The sequence below is a fragment of the Chiloscyllium punctatum genome, chromosome 3, assembly GCF_047496795.1.
Source record: "Chiloscyllium punctatum isolate Juve2018m chromosome 3, sChiPun1.3, whole genome shotgun sequence".
Classification (NCBI taxonomy): Eukaryota; Metazoa; Chordata; class Chondrichthyes; order Orectolobiformes; family Hemiscylliidae; genus Chiloscyllium; species Chiloscyllium punctatum.
The window spans coordinates 96,273,679-96,290,543 of NC_092741.1; the positions used below are offsets into that span (position 1 = coordinate 96,273,679).

The window sequence follows — 16,865 nt, forward strand, 5'->3', positions numbered from 1 at the left end:
TGCATTTTCATTTAATCTATTTTAATCTTCAATCTTTTTCTTCTTTGTTTCTATTTTTGCACCTGATTTGACACTGAATTCACTCATTAACACATACTTTCATTAGAGCCTGTAACAATCCTTCAATCCAATTTGTTAAACATACAGTTACTTGACCTGTTCATTCAGGTCCAAAATGTCTATAACGGGCAACAGAATTTCAATCTTGCATTTCCAGCAGGTTTTCACAGAAAATGTTGTTATAAATGCCAATTGTTGACTGGTCACAAGAAGTTATGAGCCAATCAAGGATTGAGTTTACTTTTCAACAATTAGTTTTAGTTTAGTTGGTATTATGATTGAGCAAGGGAAGTATTAATATTATACTGACCACAGTTTGACAGAATACAAGCCATGTTTCTGTTGCAAGTGAGGTTGGCCTTACAGTCCAGGTCAAATGTAAGGTCATGGTTTTATTACTGCTTTACTGACCACAGGCTAACATACGCTCAGTAACAGAAGATACAATTTTATTGTAAACAAACTCTGAAGCCATTTTGAAGTGGAACAACTTTTGCTTGAAGTTACACATTAAAAAACAACTCTTAGCAATCCAGATTGCAGTTAAGAGAAGACAGAAGAACTTCAGTCAACAGAAGGAGACACATGCCCTGTCAGCAGTAAGCTGGTGTTCTGAAGTGAATCAACTGGTCCACTGCCTATATTAAGTATCATTTCTTTGTGGGAGAAAGTGAGCACTGCCGATGCTGGAGATCAGAGTCGAAGAGTGTGGTGCTGGAAAAGCACAGCCGGTCAGGCAGCACCTGAGGAGCAGGAGAATCGACATTTTGAGCACAAGCTCTTCATCAGGAATAGCTTATGCTCAAAACGTCGATTCTCCTGCTCCTCGGATGCTGCCTGACCGCTGTACTTTTCCAACATCACACCCTTTAACTATCATTTCTTTGTGTTTATTGTGATAAGTTTCAAAGAACTTATGTAAACATACTTATACATGAGGTTACTTAGAGCAAAGCAAGACTGGAACAACTTTCAGAACTCCATTTATAAATATGATTGACTTACATTTTATCATTAAGGTTAACGTGGACACTCCAGATCTAACTCTAGTAAAAACATTTGTGGCTTAGAAAGTGGAAATTTGCCAAAACAACCATCCAGCACAGGCTACCAATATGAGCAGAAGATACTATCTATGCTGCTTGCTGATTATAAATGATTCCTGTGTGCAGCTAACACCATTATTGGCCTTTTAGGATTCAGCCAATAATCAAAAGATGCTGGAGGTACCAAAATCTGAAACAGAAACTGAAGGATTTCTGCCAGAAATGCTCAATAGGTCAGGCAACATGGTCCTGAATGGACTACGCTCCAGAAAACTGGTTCGGTCTCAATGGACTGAATGACCTGTCTTCCATGCCAGTAATTACTTGAGTTCAGGCAGCATCTATTGGGAGGGATATCTGAAAGGTTAACGGTTTCTCTCTCTCTCTCTTCACAGATGATGTTTGGCTAAAATTTATTGCTCAAATCATTATTACAAAAAACAGACTATTAATCACACTGCTACTTATGAGAGCTGCTCTATGCAAATTGGTTGCTGCATTTCCTATATCAGAATAGTGGCGACACATCAAAAGTGTCCCGAAAGTGTGGATCCAAAAGTGTTTGGATGTCCCGAATTTGTGAATGGTGCTACATACATGCAAATTTTGTTTTACACACCTGAGCCCGCAAGGATAATGCTTTTCTCACATCATATAATTTATGTGCAATGTATCTAAGGTGTGAATAATTTAACATAGTTAGATACTGTATATTAGCAATATATGCACCAGAATCCAGGTACCAACACAGAATTATGCAATTTCAACTTTTGCTTGGTTTAAAACAGAGGTTTTCAAACCAGGGTCTATGAGAGAATCACTAGATGATTGATGTTAATTTCTATAACATAATCCGGTTTTTATTGAACTACTAAATATATTTTGTGAACATCCAAGTACATCTTCTACTATTATAGTTAGAGCTGTTAGAGTAAAAATTATAATCAAGGAATAGAAAGTCTTTAAACCTGTAGTTCAGAATATTATAGTACAATTTCTTATATCTGACTTGATTCAGAATCTCATTTTAGAAATAACATGATTCTACAGTTGTTCAGTCAAAATTGCCTATTTATCACTACTTACTGTTATGGGGCAATATAGCTGTTACTGGAGAGCGAGTCACCTCTGTATAGTTATCACGTCCAATACATTTATCCAATTCTATAACTCTGTCTTTAGAACATTGAGCCATTCCATGGTCACTGGTGAGAATTACATTAATTGTGTTCCAAAGTCCAGTCTTTTGAAGTTGCTCAATTAAATAGCCAATGTGACCATCCACTTCTTTCAACATATTGACTAGCTGTTGACTTTCGGGTCCATAATGGTGTCCAGTGGAATCAGGCTCTTCCCAGTACAATGCACCAAAATTAATGGGTTCTGTTGAGTTGGTAAACCATTTTATAATGTGGTCAACTCGCTTATTGAATGTGATATTGTGGTCATAATTCAAGTAGTAGGAAGGGGTTGTATTTTGTATGGACACATCAGTACCAGGCCACATTACTCCTCCACTCTTGTGCCCTTGTTGCTGATTAGTTACCCAAATTGGTGTAGCCTCATTCCACCAAAATGGATCTTGGTCTGCGAAGACTGAAAAATTCTTTCTGGTGGCTGCATCATACATTAAATTGGCCACAATACCATGGCTTTCTGCATAGCGGCCTGTGACGATGGAATAGTGATTTGGGAAAGTTTTAGTAACAAACACATTTGTTAGATGCTTCACATGTGCCCCATCATCAATCATTTTCTTCAAGTTTGGAAAGCTGTATCGCTCAAGATAGTCAGCCCTGAATCCATCAAAGGACACGAGAAGCAATCTAACCTCGGAGCCGCTTGTTGCATTATTGCAGTGGCACTCGAGGAATCCAGACACAAATACCAAGATGTACCAGAAGCTATGCATTCTAGGATAATTTTCTGCAAGCAGCCACAGCCTTATAAACCTTCAGAAAAGCCTGCTTGGTACACTGAAAGATACAAGACAGTCATTAAATGGCAAAAGCAGCAATCAAAATATGAGTACCTATACTTTATATTTTGAACTTTCCTTTTTTTAAAAAAAAGAAAACAATAGTAACAAAGAGATTCTCACTACTTTGATACCAGCATTTGGCAGGTCCTTTTTGTCCGTGACAAGCACTGTATTAATGCTACAATCTTTGCCTATATCACAGTTTGTGACAAAATATATCAGGCAATTGTTCCAGTAAAGCCAATTTGTTGAGATAAATACTTTGGAATCAAATTACAAAGAAGAAATTGCATATGAAAGCTCAAGCTTCACTAATTATATAAAATAGTTATAATTAAACCAAAGAAAATATTGCAACATTTTCAATTTCTCTTGAGAGAGTTAGGAAAAACTTAATTCATTACCTCAGTTAAACCACATTAGAAAATGTCAGCAAACTTTTGGCACTATTTGTGCTGGACTGGAAATTTTTGAGATGTACTTAAGTTAGTTAACAATTTGCATCATAAATAGATCAGTCACACAAAATCCCTATTTGTATTAACAATTAATAAAAAGGTCTTGGTAAGCTAGTCTATCATAACGATACAATTCTAATAATCTATAAAATTCATTTTTATTATCAGAAAAATTAGACTGAAGTCATCGAAGTTGAAACATCAATACTGTAGAATATTTGACATTTGCCTTGTCAAATGGTCAGTGCTTTGTCATTTTTGAGGTGAACAGTAATCAAGTAATCCTGTTCTCCCAAGAAGTTAAGAGTCAGAGATATACAGCAAGGAAACAGACTCTTCAGACCAACAAGATATTGCAACCTAATCTAGTCCCATTTTCCAGCATTTGGCCCATATTCCTCTAAACCCTTCCTATTCATATACAAATCCAGATGCCTTATAAATGCTGTAATTGTACCAGCCTCCACCACTTCCTCTGACAGTTCATTCCATACATGCACCACCCTCTGCGTGAAAAAGTTGTCCCTTAGGTCCCTTTTATATCTTTCCCCCTCGCACCCTAAAGTGCCCTCTAGCTCTGGACTCAGCCACTCCGGGGAAAAGACCTTGTCAATTTATCCCATCCATGCCCCTCAAGATTTTATAAACCTCTCTAAGGTCACCCCTCAGCCTCTGACACTCCAGGGAAAATAGCACTACTTATTCAGCCTTTCCCCATAGCTCAAATCCTCCAACCTTGGCAACTTTCTTGTAAATTTTTTTCTGAACCTTTTCAAGTTTCACAACATCCTTCCAATAGGAAGGAGACCACAAATGCCACAATATTCCAAAAGAGGCTTAATCACTGTCCTGTACAGCCCCACCTGACTTCCCAACTCCTATACTCAATGCTCTGACCAGTAAAGGAAAGAATACCAAATGACTTCTTCACTATCCTATCTACCTGCCACTGCACTTTCAAGGAATTATGAGCTTGCAGTCCAAAGTCTCTTTGTTCAGCAACACTCCCCAGGCCGTTACCATTAAGTGTATAAGTCCTGCTCTGATTTGGTTTTCAAAAATGCAGCACCTTGTATTTATCTAAATTAAACTCCATCTGCCACTCCTCAGCCTATTGGCCCATCTGATCAATATCCCATTGTACTTTGAGGTAACCTTCTTCACTGTCCACTACATCTCCAATTTTGGTGTCATCTGCAAATTTACTAACTTGCTCACACCTAAATCATTTATATAAATGACGAAAATCAGTGGACAAGCAACCCTCCACCAGCACCCTCTGTCTTCCACCTTTGAACCAATTCTGTATCCAATTGGCTAGTTCTCCCTGTATTCCATGAGATCTAACCTTGCTAATGACTAATAATTAGAAGTCTTAGAGATTTCACAAAATTGCAGGTACAATTGACAAATAGTGATCATTTTGGGAAAATGGCATTGGTCTCATGAAGCTCACAATCACATGGGTCTAGATTTGGGAGTCTGCAACAAAGCAATGGAGTGCATTGTTTGGCTCAAAAGAAAGCTGTGCACAAAGATACAGTTACATCCGTGGCATAGATCTCTTTTCCTGACTGCAGTTTAAGTTTGGAACCAGGGCAAGGGTATTTCCAGTGATGCGTCAGTGGTGATGTCAGCAAGCAAGGCCAAATGCATTACTCTCAGACAGCAAACAAGGAACCTAAAAACATTTTATCCTTTACTTTTAATATAAATTTTCTACAATGAAATAAATGATTACGATTACGCTAACTAGGATTTAGATGGAAGGTGTCAATGACTATAAATGTAATTTTGTTAGAAACAAATCTGTAACCTTCAGCAATACTAACAGTGTAAGAGTGGACGTTAGAGTCAATTCAACTAATTTTCCATTAATGAGTTGGACAGGTGGGTTGAGGGAATGGAATCTCAACTGCACGCCCTCTTGGAAAACAGTACTTAATTTTTACCTCCATAAAAGCGAATGAATTTTGAGAGAGTTAACATTTCATCTGCAGAATTACTAACAGCAACCTGTGGATTTCCAAGGTATTCCATACCCATGTAGACTCCCAAAGTTCCTGTCAATTTCAGTTGAGTAATAGCAGCAAACATTGATAGTGACATTGAAGGTGCCAATGTTAATTCCACATTAAACTCTAAAAGGCTTATTGAAATATTTAGCCACATCTGAAATAACTTTGATATTAGGTCATGATTAGGAGATGCCGGTGTTGGACTGGGGTGTACAAAGTTAAAAATCACACAACACCAGGTTATAGTCCAACAGGTTTAATTGGAAGCACACTCGCTTTCGGAGCGACGCTCCTTCATCAGGTGATAGTGGAGGGCTCAATCCTAACACAGAATTTATAGCAAAAATTTACAGTGTGATGTAACTGAAATTATACGTTGAAAAATTGATTGTCTGTTAAGCCTTTCATCTGTTAGAATACAGTGATAGTTTCACTTCTTTCATGTATAAATCACAAAACCTTTTTTTTAAAAAGTTGCATTCTCGGGTTAGCTGTTAACAATGGTGATGACAATATGTTGAAGGTGTTGACCCCTGTGTTCTTTGTCTATGCCATGATGTTTAGATTGATTCTAATCTAAAAAGTGAGATAACGGAGTTTTACATAAATTCATGCAGTTTTTAAGTAAAGTACAATGTAACCCTGCAAGTACAAATTCACCCCACAAAATATATGTGTGCTTATGGGTCTTTGTCTGCGTGTGTGTGTCTGTCTGGGTTGGGGTTGTGAGTGTGAGAAAGTGTATGTGTGTGTGCAGTGAGTGCAGAGTGTCTTAAGTCTGTGAGGGGGTGCATGTGAGAGTGAGAGTGTGTGTCTGTAAGGGTGTGTGTGGGTGTCTGTGTGCACGTCTGTGTATATGCGTGTCCGTGTATGTGTATAGTGGTCACCTGTAATGTGACATAAACCCAAGGTCCCGGTTGAGGCCCTCCCTATGGGTACCGAACTTAGCTATCATCTTCTGCTTGGCCACCTTTCTCTGTTGCCTGTCCCGAAGTCCACCTTGGAGGATGGTCACCCAAAGGTCCAAGGCTGAATGTCCTGGAACACTGAAGTGTTCCCCAACTGGGAGGGAACCCTCCTCTCTGTTGATTGTCGTGCAGTGCCCATTCATCCGTTGTTGTAGCCTTTGCTCGGTTTCCCCAATGTACCATGCCTCCGGGCATCCTTGCCTGCAACGTATAAGATAGACAATGTTGGCTGAGTCACATGAGTATCTGACATGTACAAGGTGGGAGGTGTCCCCACGCGTAATGATGGTATCTATGTCCACACTTTGACACGTCTTGCAGCATCTACCGTGACAGGGTTGTATGGAGTTGTCCTGAGAGCCGGGCAGCTTGCTACGAACAACGTTCTGTTTGAGGTTTGGCGGTTGTTTAAAGGCAAGTAGTGGAGATGTCGGGAAGGTCTTGGTGAGGTGCTCAACCTCATTGATAATGTGTTGCAGGTCACAAAGAACATGGCGTAATTTTTCATCTCCTGGGAAATACTGAACAACGAAGGGTACCCTATAGTTTGCAGCACGTGTCTGTCTCCTGAGGAGGTCATTACGGTTCCTTGCTGTAGCACGTCGGAACTGGCGGTCGATAAGTTGGGCATCGTACCCAGTTCTTGAGGGCATCCTGGAGTATTTCCAGGTGCCCATCACTTTCCTCCTCATCTGAGCAGATCCGGTGTATGCGTAGGGCTTCTCTATAGGGGATGGCTGTTTTAATATGTTTGGGTGGAAGCTGGAGAAGTGTAGCATTGTGAGGTTGTCTGTGGGTTTGCGGTAGAGTGTGGTGCTGAGGTGACCATCCTTGATGGAGACGCATGTGTCTAAGAATGAGACAGATAGTCGAGAGTAGTCCATGGTGAGTTTGATGGTGGGATGAAACTTGTTGATGTCACTGTGTAGTCTTATCAGTGACTCCTCACCATGGGTCCAGAGGAAGAAAATGTTGTCAATTTGTGAATTTGTACTTTCAAGTTTACATAGTACTTTGCTCAAAAACTGCATGCATTCATGTAAAACTCCGTTATCTCACTTTTTAGATTAGAATCAATCTAAACATCATGGCATAGACAGAGAACACAGGGGGCTAACACCTTCAACATATTGTCTAGCTATCACCATTGTTAACAGCTAACCCGAGAATACAACTTTTATAAAAAAAAAGGTTTTGTGATTTATACATGAAAGAAGTGAAACTATCACTGTATTCTAACAGATGAAAGGCTTAACAGACAATCAATTTTTCAACGTATAATTTCAGTTACATCACACTGTAAATTTTTGCTATAAATTCTGTGTTAGGATTGAGCCCTCCACTATCACCTGATGAAGGAGCGTCGCTCCGAAAGCGAGTGTGCTTCCAGTTAAACCTGTTGGACTATAACCTGGTGTTATGTGATTTTTAACTTTGAAATTAGGTGTTCTTCTATATGACGGATTCTGGGAAGGGTTAAGGAAAGTTAGGCAGAAATCATCCCAACATAGATTAGATCAAAAAGGGACCCTATAGTACTTTTAGGTTGTATTATTGTACAAAGAGTGCACACATTTTTATTGGTGTGATTAGTTATTATTTTTGATTCAGAACCAAAGTAGAATCAAAACTTGTAAAAGTTTTCTGCAAACCTGAGGATGAAGTGAATGAATTTTGACAAAGGTATTAAATGTCTGCACAAAACCAGTTTAATTCTTGCATCATTTCAAAGGATATACCAACTTTCCCGAAATATAAATGTATCAGTCTTAAGAATATACATTTTGACAAAATAATGAGCCAGCATTTCATATTAACATAAAGCTAGCTTCGTAGCTGTAATGTAACAAATTTAATCCAATTAATGCTACCATATACGCATGTACCAATAGAGGAGTCTCCTATGAATAGATAAAGGATCCTAGTTTAACAACTCAGGCAGTTCATATTCTAAATTAATCATACTACCAGTTTAGTCAGCTACTGGGCTCAATACAGTATTTTTGGAGCCTCCCATACTACTGGCTAATTTGTAGTGATAGCGTTGTAGAAGTGTATGACTGTATTGCAAAACTTTTACAAGCAACTGCTAGCTGAATATATAACTGTTTCTACTCCAAGAACTTCACAACAGCCTGCATTTTGAAAAGTAAATCCACCATCTTTTTCTTCACTAAAAGTTCTAATATCTGATGTGGAGGGGTGGATGGGGGGAGCAGAGGGAAGAAGTATTAACACCAGGATAATTTTATCCTGGTGTTGCTTTTTAAAGCCTCACTAAAGCATTGACTGAAGACCAGTGCTTTGACATGTGTGTTTCCTACAGGTAGGCAATGTGTCTACTCACTGGTGGTGCCTTGACGATCAAGTATATAAAATGTAGATTTACAATCAAATAGTAAAGCATACATATGAATGTTCTCAATCCATATCATGCACCATATGTTTAAGTATTGTATCCAATCTGGTTCAAGCAACCAATCTGTATTCTGGTTAGCAGAAAGTAAGGGGTTTGCCAGCCCTTAAGATAGTTCACAGCCATTCCTCCCCAGAATGAGAAAACCAACATGAAGAACTTGAGCTTTTCAGAGTTGGGGAAGGAAAAAGTAAAGCCAAGAGGCACAAGGTATAAAAGACAGTCAACTACTCTTCAAATTATAGTATAAAAGAGAACCAGAGGATACCGATTGAAATTGGTAAAAGACAAATTTAGAATAAATTGAAGGGAGATCTTTGCACAGAGCATGAAAAATGAATTGAATAATTGTGTCATGGAGACAAAAACTCTGGATTTTCCTTGATGAAAAAGGTAAGTTTAGTCAAATGCTGTATCAACTTCATTTAGCTTGGTGCTGTTGTGAGGTAGGAGGAAAGAAGAGAATGTTCCTCACCTAATATGCAAGTGTTATGAGAAGTGATTGAAATCAACATTAAAAATGGATTCTGAAGACAACTTGATTGCTTCTGGAAAGAGGATGTACTGAATCATAGCTCTAATAAAAGAAAAACAATTTTGTCTATGAAACATTCTGCTTATTGACACGTCCTTCTGGTAAGAATGTATGGAACAATCACTTACAGAAAGTATCTAGTTGAAACATACACGTCAAACCAGTATTGAGATAAAGGCCCTAGTTTTACCTGCCTACGCTTGGTGGTAATCGGTCAACGGGACAAACAAAATAGTGGGAATTACCTACTGTATCCCTTCTGCTCCTTTCCGATTCTGTCAACATTCTGTTCTTTTATGCCGGCCACCCACAGGAAGTAAGTGTGGTCCTGATTTAAATTTATGCATCATGATGCAATGATGTTTCAATTTCAAGAACTAACGGAAAAGTGGGGGGAGCTGATGTGCCAGCCCCACAGGCAAAGGACTAGGAAACTAGATCATGCTTCAGAAAAGGCACAGGTGACTCCTCTGGCCTCAAACATCTACTTTCTCCTCCTTCCAATCATAACAATACCTGCTGCTACCATTGGCGCCCATCTCCATTGTTCCCTGATTCTGGCCATCTGTCAGCCGCTCACAATCCTGCTCCTGGACAGGCTGTTATTTAAACCAAACTCTGTTATTAGGACTGCCAGCTTGTTACACTGTTCCCAGGAATTGAAAATAACACTTAAGCAGAAACGCAACTGACATCATTCATATTTCTCCAAACACACTATGTGGTAGGAATGATGCATTGTAAGTTTAGTACCAGTGCAGTAGTTAGTGATTTAGCATCCTGAAATCTTATGTATGCACAATCACTAGCTACTGGCCTTCATTGGCCTCTTTATTAGTTCAATTCAATTCATTTTGAGTTAACTGTTCCACACCCCATCCAGCCTCCAGGAAAATGGCTCTGATGTAAGACAGTACTGGCAATTACACTCCCATTCAACTTCATTCATAAGCATTAATCCCACACCTAAATGCATAAAATAATTTTAAACTTTACCACCACTCATTGTTAAAATAAAATATTGAATGCTCCACAAACAGAAATAGTTAGAAATATATTTCAGATCCATAAACATTTGAAGGGATAAACCGTCAACCACTGAATACTTGTAAAACAGGTACTGCGTTGTGGATGTAACACAAGTAGCTAACCACAAAGCTGGAGGACGCGGGGAAATGAAACAAAAACAGAAAAAGCAGCAAAACCTAAGGAACTGAAACAATAAATTTTAACAAACAGGTTCACAAAAATAATATGATTACCACAGCCAAAAAAACTTTCCTATCAAGTTACTGTTATGCAGATTAACAACATTTTACCTATGCAGGTAACATGATTCCATCTTCTGTCAGCATTTGGTCTGACCTGCCAGGAACTTGTGAAGGATATCCAAAAATTGGAGGAAACAGACTTTAGACACGATGGTTGATTTTCCAAATTTGCTGTTCAAATAAGTAACGGTATTGACAAAGATATCAACTTAAAATTAATAATAATCTTTCTTAATCACATTTGCAGCCCAACTTAAATATTATTGCTTATTGACATTTTTAAAATGCTCTTTGCTGTAATTTAACACAGACAGGTTCGACCAGCTTTGTACATACAAGTAAATCATGTGACCTTTAATGAGTGAGAAACTATGGCTCTGACTATATTAACTGGAAATGAAAACTGGATTATGGAAGTAACTTACAATATTATAGTATATCTCAATTGTTAGAGAGTAAAGATAACATTTCTGATCTTATTATTTCTGTACTGGGATTCTTAGTGTTGGAAAGCCGCATTTCCACAACAGCATTAACAACTACTCTTTCAAGTTTTTCTCCCAAAGCAGAAAATCCTTGATCTTTCTTTGCTAAAGTGGCATAGTGGTCATATCACTGGATTAGTAAACATGAACCAAGACTAATGCTCAGGAAACATAGGTTCAAATCCCACTACAGCAGTTGATCGAATTTTAATTCAACTACCAACCATTGAATTATAAAGCTAGTCTCAATAATGGTGGTAATAATGAGTAACTGTTAAAAACAAACAGATTGTGTGGTTCCCTAGTAACCTTTAGAGAAGAAAATCTGTCATTTTACCTAGTCTGATCTGCATTTGACTCAAGACACACGATAGTATGGTTGACTTTTAAGACGGCCTCTGAAATGCCCAAGCACACCAATATGTTCAAAAACAAATTGAAATGAGCAACAAATGTTGGCTTACCAGCAGCACATTCATCCCATGAAGGAATAAAAAAATGCATACTGACATTATCGTCTGAGGGTCATATCGGACTCAACATTGACTTTGTTTCTCTTTTCTCAGATGTTGACAATTTTTCCAGTACTGTACTTTTGTTTTATTTTAACAGAGAGCTGAGAGAGTGTTAAAGTGTCAACCTAGATTACAAATACCTCAAAGTCTCCTTTGATTTTATAATTTTGCTCTCTTTTGGTCTTCACTGCATCCACTGTGGTTAACAATAATTGTAACCTAAAATGATGAACTTAAGACAGATAATTAAGTTTCTTTCTCCAGAGATGCTGTCTGACGTTTTCATTAGTTTTTGTTTTTACATTCACTTGCTGGTATCTACATTATGCTTTTCATCAATGCAAGATACTGCAGCAACATTTGAAACAGAAGATGGGGATGGTAATAATGATGGTGCGAAGGATATGGTAGTCACATGATTTATCGTGTTGGATAGCACCCAGAGGTCTCGATTACAAAACACGCCAGACTAGCTGTAAAACTTAATTCAATTAACCTAACACTATGTGGGCTGGCATAAGTAAAATATAGCCTAAAAAAAATCACAACATCCTTTTGACAAGGTATCTACGCTGTCCAGCTGGCCTACATAGGGTTCCAAACCCACATCATTCTGTTGACTCTTAATGACCAGAGGGCAACCAGAAACTATACGTAAATATTATTCACATACCACAAATTAACATGCAAACTGGTGAGTGGGTGCAATGAAGATCAAAAAGACAAGATTACTAAATCAAAGGAGACCTTGAGGCAAGTTCAACTATTTGTCATCTAGACTGAGAGAGTGCAAAAATGAAACAAAAATACTGGAAAAATCTGCAGCATCTGAGGAAACAGAAACAAAGTTAATATTGAGTCTGATACAACTCTCCTTTAGAGGGAGTGCTGTATTGGCACAATTGATAGTCATCAGACTCTGGGCTGCCTACTGGGTTCATCGTTTGTTTCATGACTGCTGCCAGGTTGCGTCATCTGGTTACTCCGCTATGCTACTTCATGCTGGCGGCCACTACCTCTGGGGTCCACTCAGTTCCTCTGGGTTGGCTGTGAGGTTTTGGCTTTCCTGCTCCCTCCGTGATGGCTGTGGCTAGGCTGGGTGGGCTTTTCATTCCCTCCTTCCCCCTGGAAGCCAAGACTGCAGGCATTCTGCAACAGATCAATGGCACAGAGCAAATAAGCAGCATTTTGCCAATGCTGTTCAGTGGAGGATGGTAGCTGAAGATGTTCACCAGCTCCCCTGCATTGTTGTACTGCTGTGCATGCTACGGTCTGCAGCAGAAAGCCCTGCATCTCTGACTTCCGTCTCTTGTGGGAATTCTCTGCTGAGCTCAAACATAGACAGTACCCTGTCAATTACATGGGGTGACTCTATCATGTCCATGTGGGATGTAAGGGCAGAAGTGATCTCTCAGGGTGCTTCTGTTGGGTGGTGGGGGTGTCTAAAGGGATCTGAACCTGCTGGGCCAAAACTCACTGGTGCAGACATCAGGCAGTGGTGTGGCATATGGAGAGGCCATGTTGGAAGGCCAGGCAATGGAAACATCCTGAACGAAGATAAGGAAGCTATGCTAAAATGGGTCAGGTGCTGCATTATAGTAATCAACATCAAAATGGTTCTCTGGGCACTCAATGAGATTTCAATTTCCCAATAACTTCAGGAATTTAAACCAATTTGATATCAAAGAGGGCAACATTAAACAGACTACCAATAATTGGTCACTTTATCACATTACTTTGAGAGACTTTTCTGAGCACACAGTTGGTGGCCAAGCTTCGATACATTACAATACTGACTACATCAGCCTTGGACACTAAAATGTCAACCAATGTGTACAGTTTTAAATAAAAGTTCATGTTTTCTTTGTTTGACACATCAAGGAGTGATTCTGCAAATATTCAACACGAAGCAGACCTAAAACCTTGTCACAAATTTTTTAGTTTCCTCCCATTATTCCACATTTTTAATGAGGATCCTTGGATATTATAAAATTGTAATTCATTATTAATTGATTTTCCACCAAGGCTCAAAATAACCTTGGCTCAAATGAATCAAGCAGGTGTGATTCCAAAACGTGCAAGCAAGGTGACAAACATGAATATCTGTTTTTGTTTATATTTCCTTATAACATTAATATACACAAATATCCTGATTGAGCTCTTTACATTACACTGTTAAAATTGAAAACTCCTGTAGAAAAAAATAATTTTCCTTCACCACAATCAGAGCTATTGCACTATATATTTTCTACAGTAACAACTCAGGCTATTTACAGTGTATCTTTGTTTCTGAAACCTTTGCTTCAGTATGGACAGAGATCAAACATATTGCTTATTATATATTAGATTTAGTACAACATGATTAGTATGACATAGCTAGTATGCTTTGATTATTTAAATAACATTTCATGTCACATGATGGAATTGTTGGAAAAGTCTCTTTGAAAACTCTTGTGTTATGCTATTTTGAAACTAAATTGACTAATGATCCATGTGGTTTTCATGTCCAGCCAATTACCAAACATAAACAGCTCTAAGTACAGAACATGAACAAAATTCCAGTTTCACAGTTAACAATATTTTTTGAAAAATAAATACATCTTGCAACATTTATGGAAGAAGACAGGAAAGGAGAAAAAGAGCAGTAGAGATTTCATAAAGGTTTACATGTTTTAATATACAAGGATAAACAGTTTCCAGTAGCAATGAGGTCAAGAACCATAGGATGCAGACAGGAATGTGTGAATGTATACTTTTTTTATACTGCAACAAGTGGTTGTGACCTATAAAACACTGCTAAAGGGGTAGTAGAAACAGATTCAATCTTAGTATTCAAAGGAGAATTGGATTTAATAAAATGAAAAATTTATAGGGTTAAGTGGGAGGAGCAGGAAAATGGGTTTAACTAGATAGCTTTGGCATAGGATTGAGGGCCAACAATCAACCATGCCTCATGTCACCCAACCATTAAATCCTTCATAGACACAGGAACAGGATTGTGCCATTCAGCACATTGAGCCATTTAATATGATAATGGCTGATTGAACACTTCAATGCCTTTTATGCATATTATTGCCACAACCTTTATGCCATTGAAAATCAAACATTTATCAACTTCTACTTTTATCATACTCAAAACCTGAGCTTTCACATCCCTCTGGGGTACAGAATTCCAAACATTCACCACTCAAGTAAGACAATTTCTCCTCAGTCGTAAATGGCATCTCCCTTCCCCTTAACTAGTGTCCTCTAGTTCTAGGCTCTCCAAGCAGGGGAAACATCTTACCTGCTTCGATTCCTTTAATTATTTTGTAGATTTGAAAGAGATCACCTCTCGTTCTTTGAAATTCTACAGGCCCAGTTTGCTCTCTTTTTGGGGCAGTCTTGCCCTTTTGGGAACAAGTCTGATGAAGCATTGTAACATTTACTCTATGGCAATAATACATTTCCTGAGATAGAGACAAAAAACTTCATATGGAACTCCAGGTACAGTCTAACCAAATTCTTAAACCATTTGAAGAAAGACTTCACTATTTCTGAACTCAAATCCTCTTGTGATAAATGGTAATATTTCAATACCTGTCTAATAGCTTGCAACACCTGTCATTAGTTTTTAGTGATTTCTTGACAAGGACACCCAAGTACCTTTGTACATTACTTTACAACCTCCAAGCATTTAAGAAATATGCTGTATATCTGTTTTTCCTACCAAAGTGAATAACCCCACATTTATCCACAGTATATTCCATCTGCCATGTTCTTTTTAACCAATCGCTAAGCCCATCCAAATCCTCCTGAAAACATTTTATATTGTCCTCATGGCAAATTTTCTGTTTAGCTTTATATCTCCTGCAAATTTTGAAATATTATGTTTGGTCACTACATAAAATTTCATTGATATATATTGTGGACAGCTGGGACCAAATTACAGATCCTTGTAGTACATACAAATCCCAGCCTGTCAATGTGAGAATGACCTATTTATTCCTTTTGCTTTTGTTAACTAACCCTTAATTCATGCCACTACATTATCACCTATACCATGTTAACTAATTTTGCCAAACAACTTCCTGTGAGGAGCCTTACAAAAAGCCATATGAAAATCCAAGCTTCAGGAATTGCAGAGATAAGGAGGGGTTTGAAAACAATGAATTTTTAAAAATTTGGACATTGTTGAGTCAATTCAATGACTCAATCAAGGACAAATATAATGACTGAACAGGATTTTGACATAACTAGGAAATTAGCATAACAGCTTTGGACCAAGGTGGAAGATCACCCTGAGAAATTCATAAGTAACAAAGGCATGTCTGGAATTTTCAGTACATGAACTGCGGCAGGGGTGAAACGTGGTGATTTTGATGAAGATGTTATGGGTCAGAAGCTCAGGGTCAAATAGGGCACCAATAAGATTGAGGGAGTCAGGAATGTGGGGACAGAATTGGTAGCAGGGACTGAAGACACTGGGCATCCCGAAAGCGATGAGGCAAGATCAGAGAAAGTGGAGCAGTCACGGGGTGGCTGCCAATTACAACTGGTCACCCTACCTCTTGCACTGGATTACACCTCTTCCCACCCTACCTCTTGCAAAAATGCTATCCCGTATTCCCAATTCCTCCGCCTCCGCCGGATCTACTCCCAGAAGGACCAGTTCCACCACAGAACACACCAGATGGCCTCCTTCTTTAGAGACCGCAATTTCCCTTCCCACATGGTTAAAGATGCCCTCCAACGCATCTTGTCTACATCCCGCAATCAGACCCCACCCGTCCAACCGTAACAAGTACAGAACGCCCCTGGTGCTCACCTTCCACCCTACCAACCTTCGCATAAACCAAATCATCCGCCGACATTTCCGCCACCTCCAAACAGACCCCACCACCAGGGATATATTTCCCTCTCTACCCCTTTCCGCCTTCCGCAAAGACCGTTCCCTCCGCGACTACCTGGTCAGGTCCACGCCCCCAAACAATCCACCCTCCAATCCTGGCACTTTCCCCTGCCACCGCAGGAACTGTAAAACCTGCACCCACACCTCCTCTCTCACCTCTATCCAAGGCCCTAAAGGAGCCTTCCACATCCAAAGTTTTACTTGCACACCCACTAATATCA

The 16,865-nt window shown here is 38.9% G+C and overlaps 1 protein-coding gene across 3 annotated transcripts in view; it reads right to left on the reverse strand.

The window, feature by feature from the left end:
- Positions 1 to 16,865, reverse strand: part of enpp4 (ectonucleotide pyrophosphatase/phosphodiesterase 4) — a 37,123-nt gene that overhangs the window by 18,840 nt on the left and 1,418 nt on the right. The window contains exons 2-3 of one of the 3 annotated variants that reach the window (XM_072557021.1): positions 10,802 to 10,924; positions 2,193 to 3,082 (exon numbers count right to left, since the gene is read on the reverse strand). In XM_072557021.1, coding sequence (XP_072413122.1) covers positions 2,193 to 3,018 — 826 coding nt within the window. In that variant the 5' untranslated portion in view covers positions 3,019 to 3,082; positions 10,802 to 10,924. The remainder of the gene's footprint in view (positions 1 to 2,192; positions 3,083 to 10,801; positions 10,925 to 16,865) is intronic. The other 2 variants (XM_072557022.1, XM_072557020.1) reach the window with 2 other exon arrangements.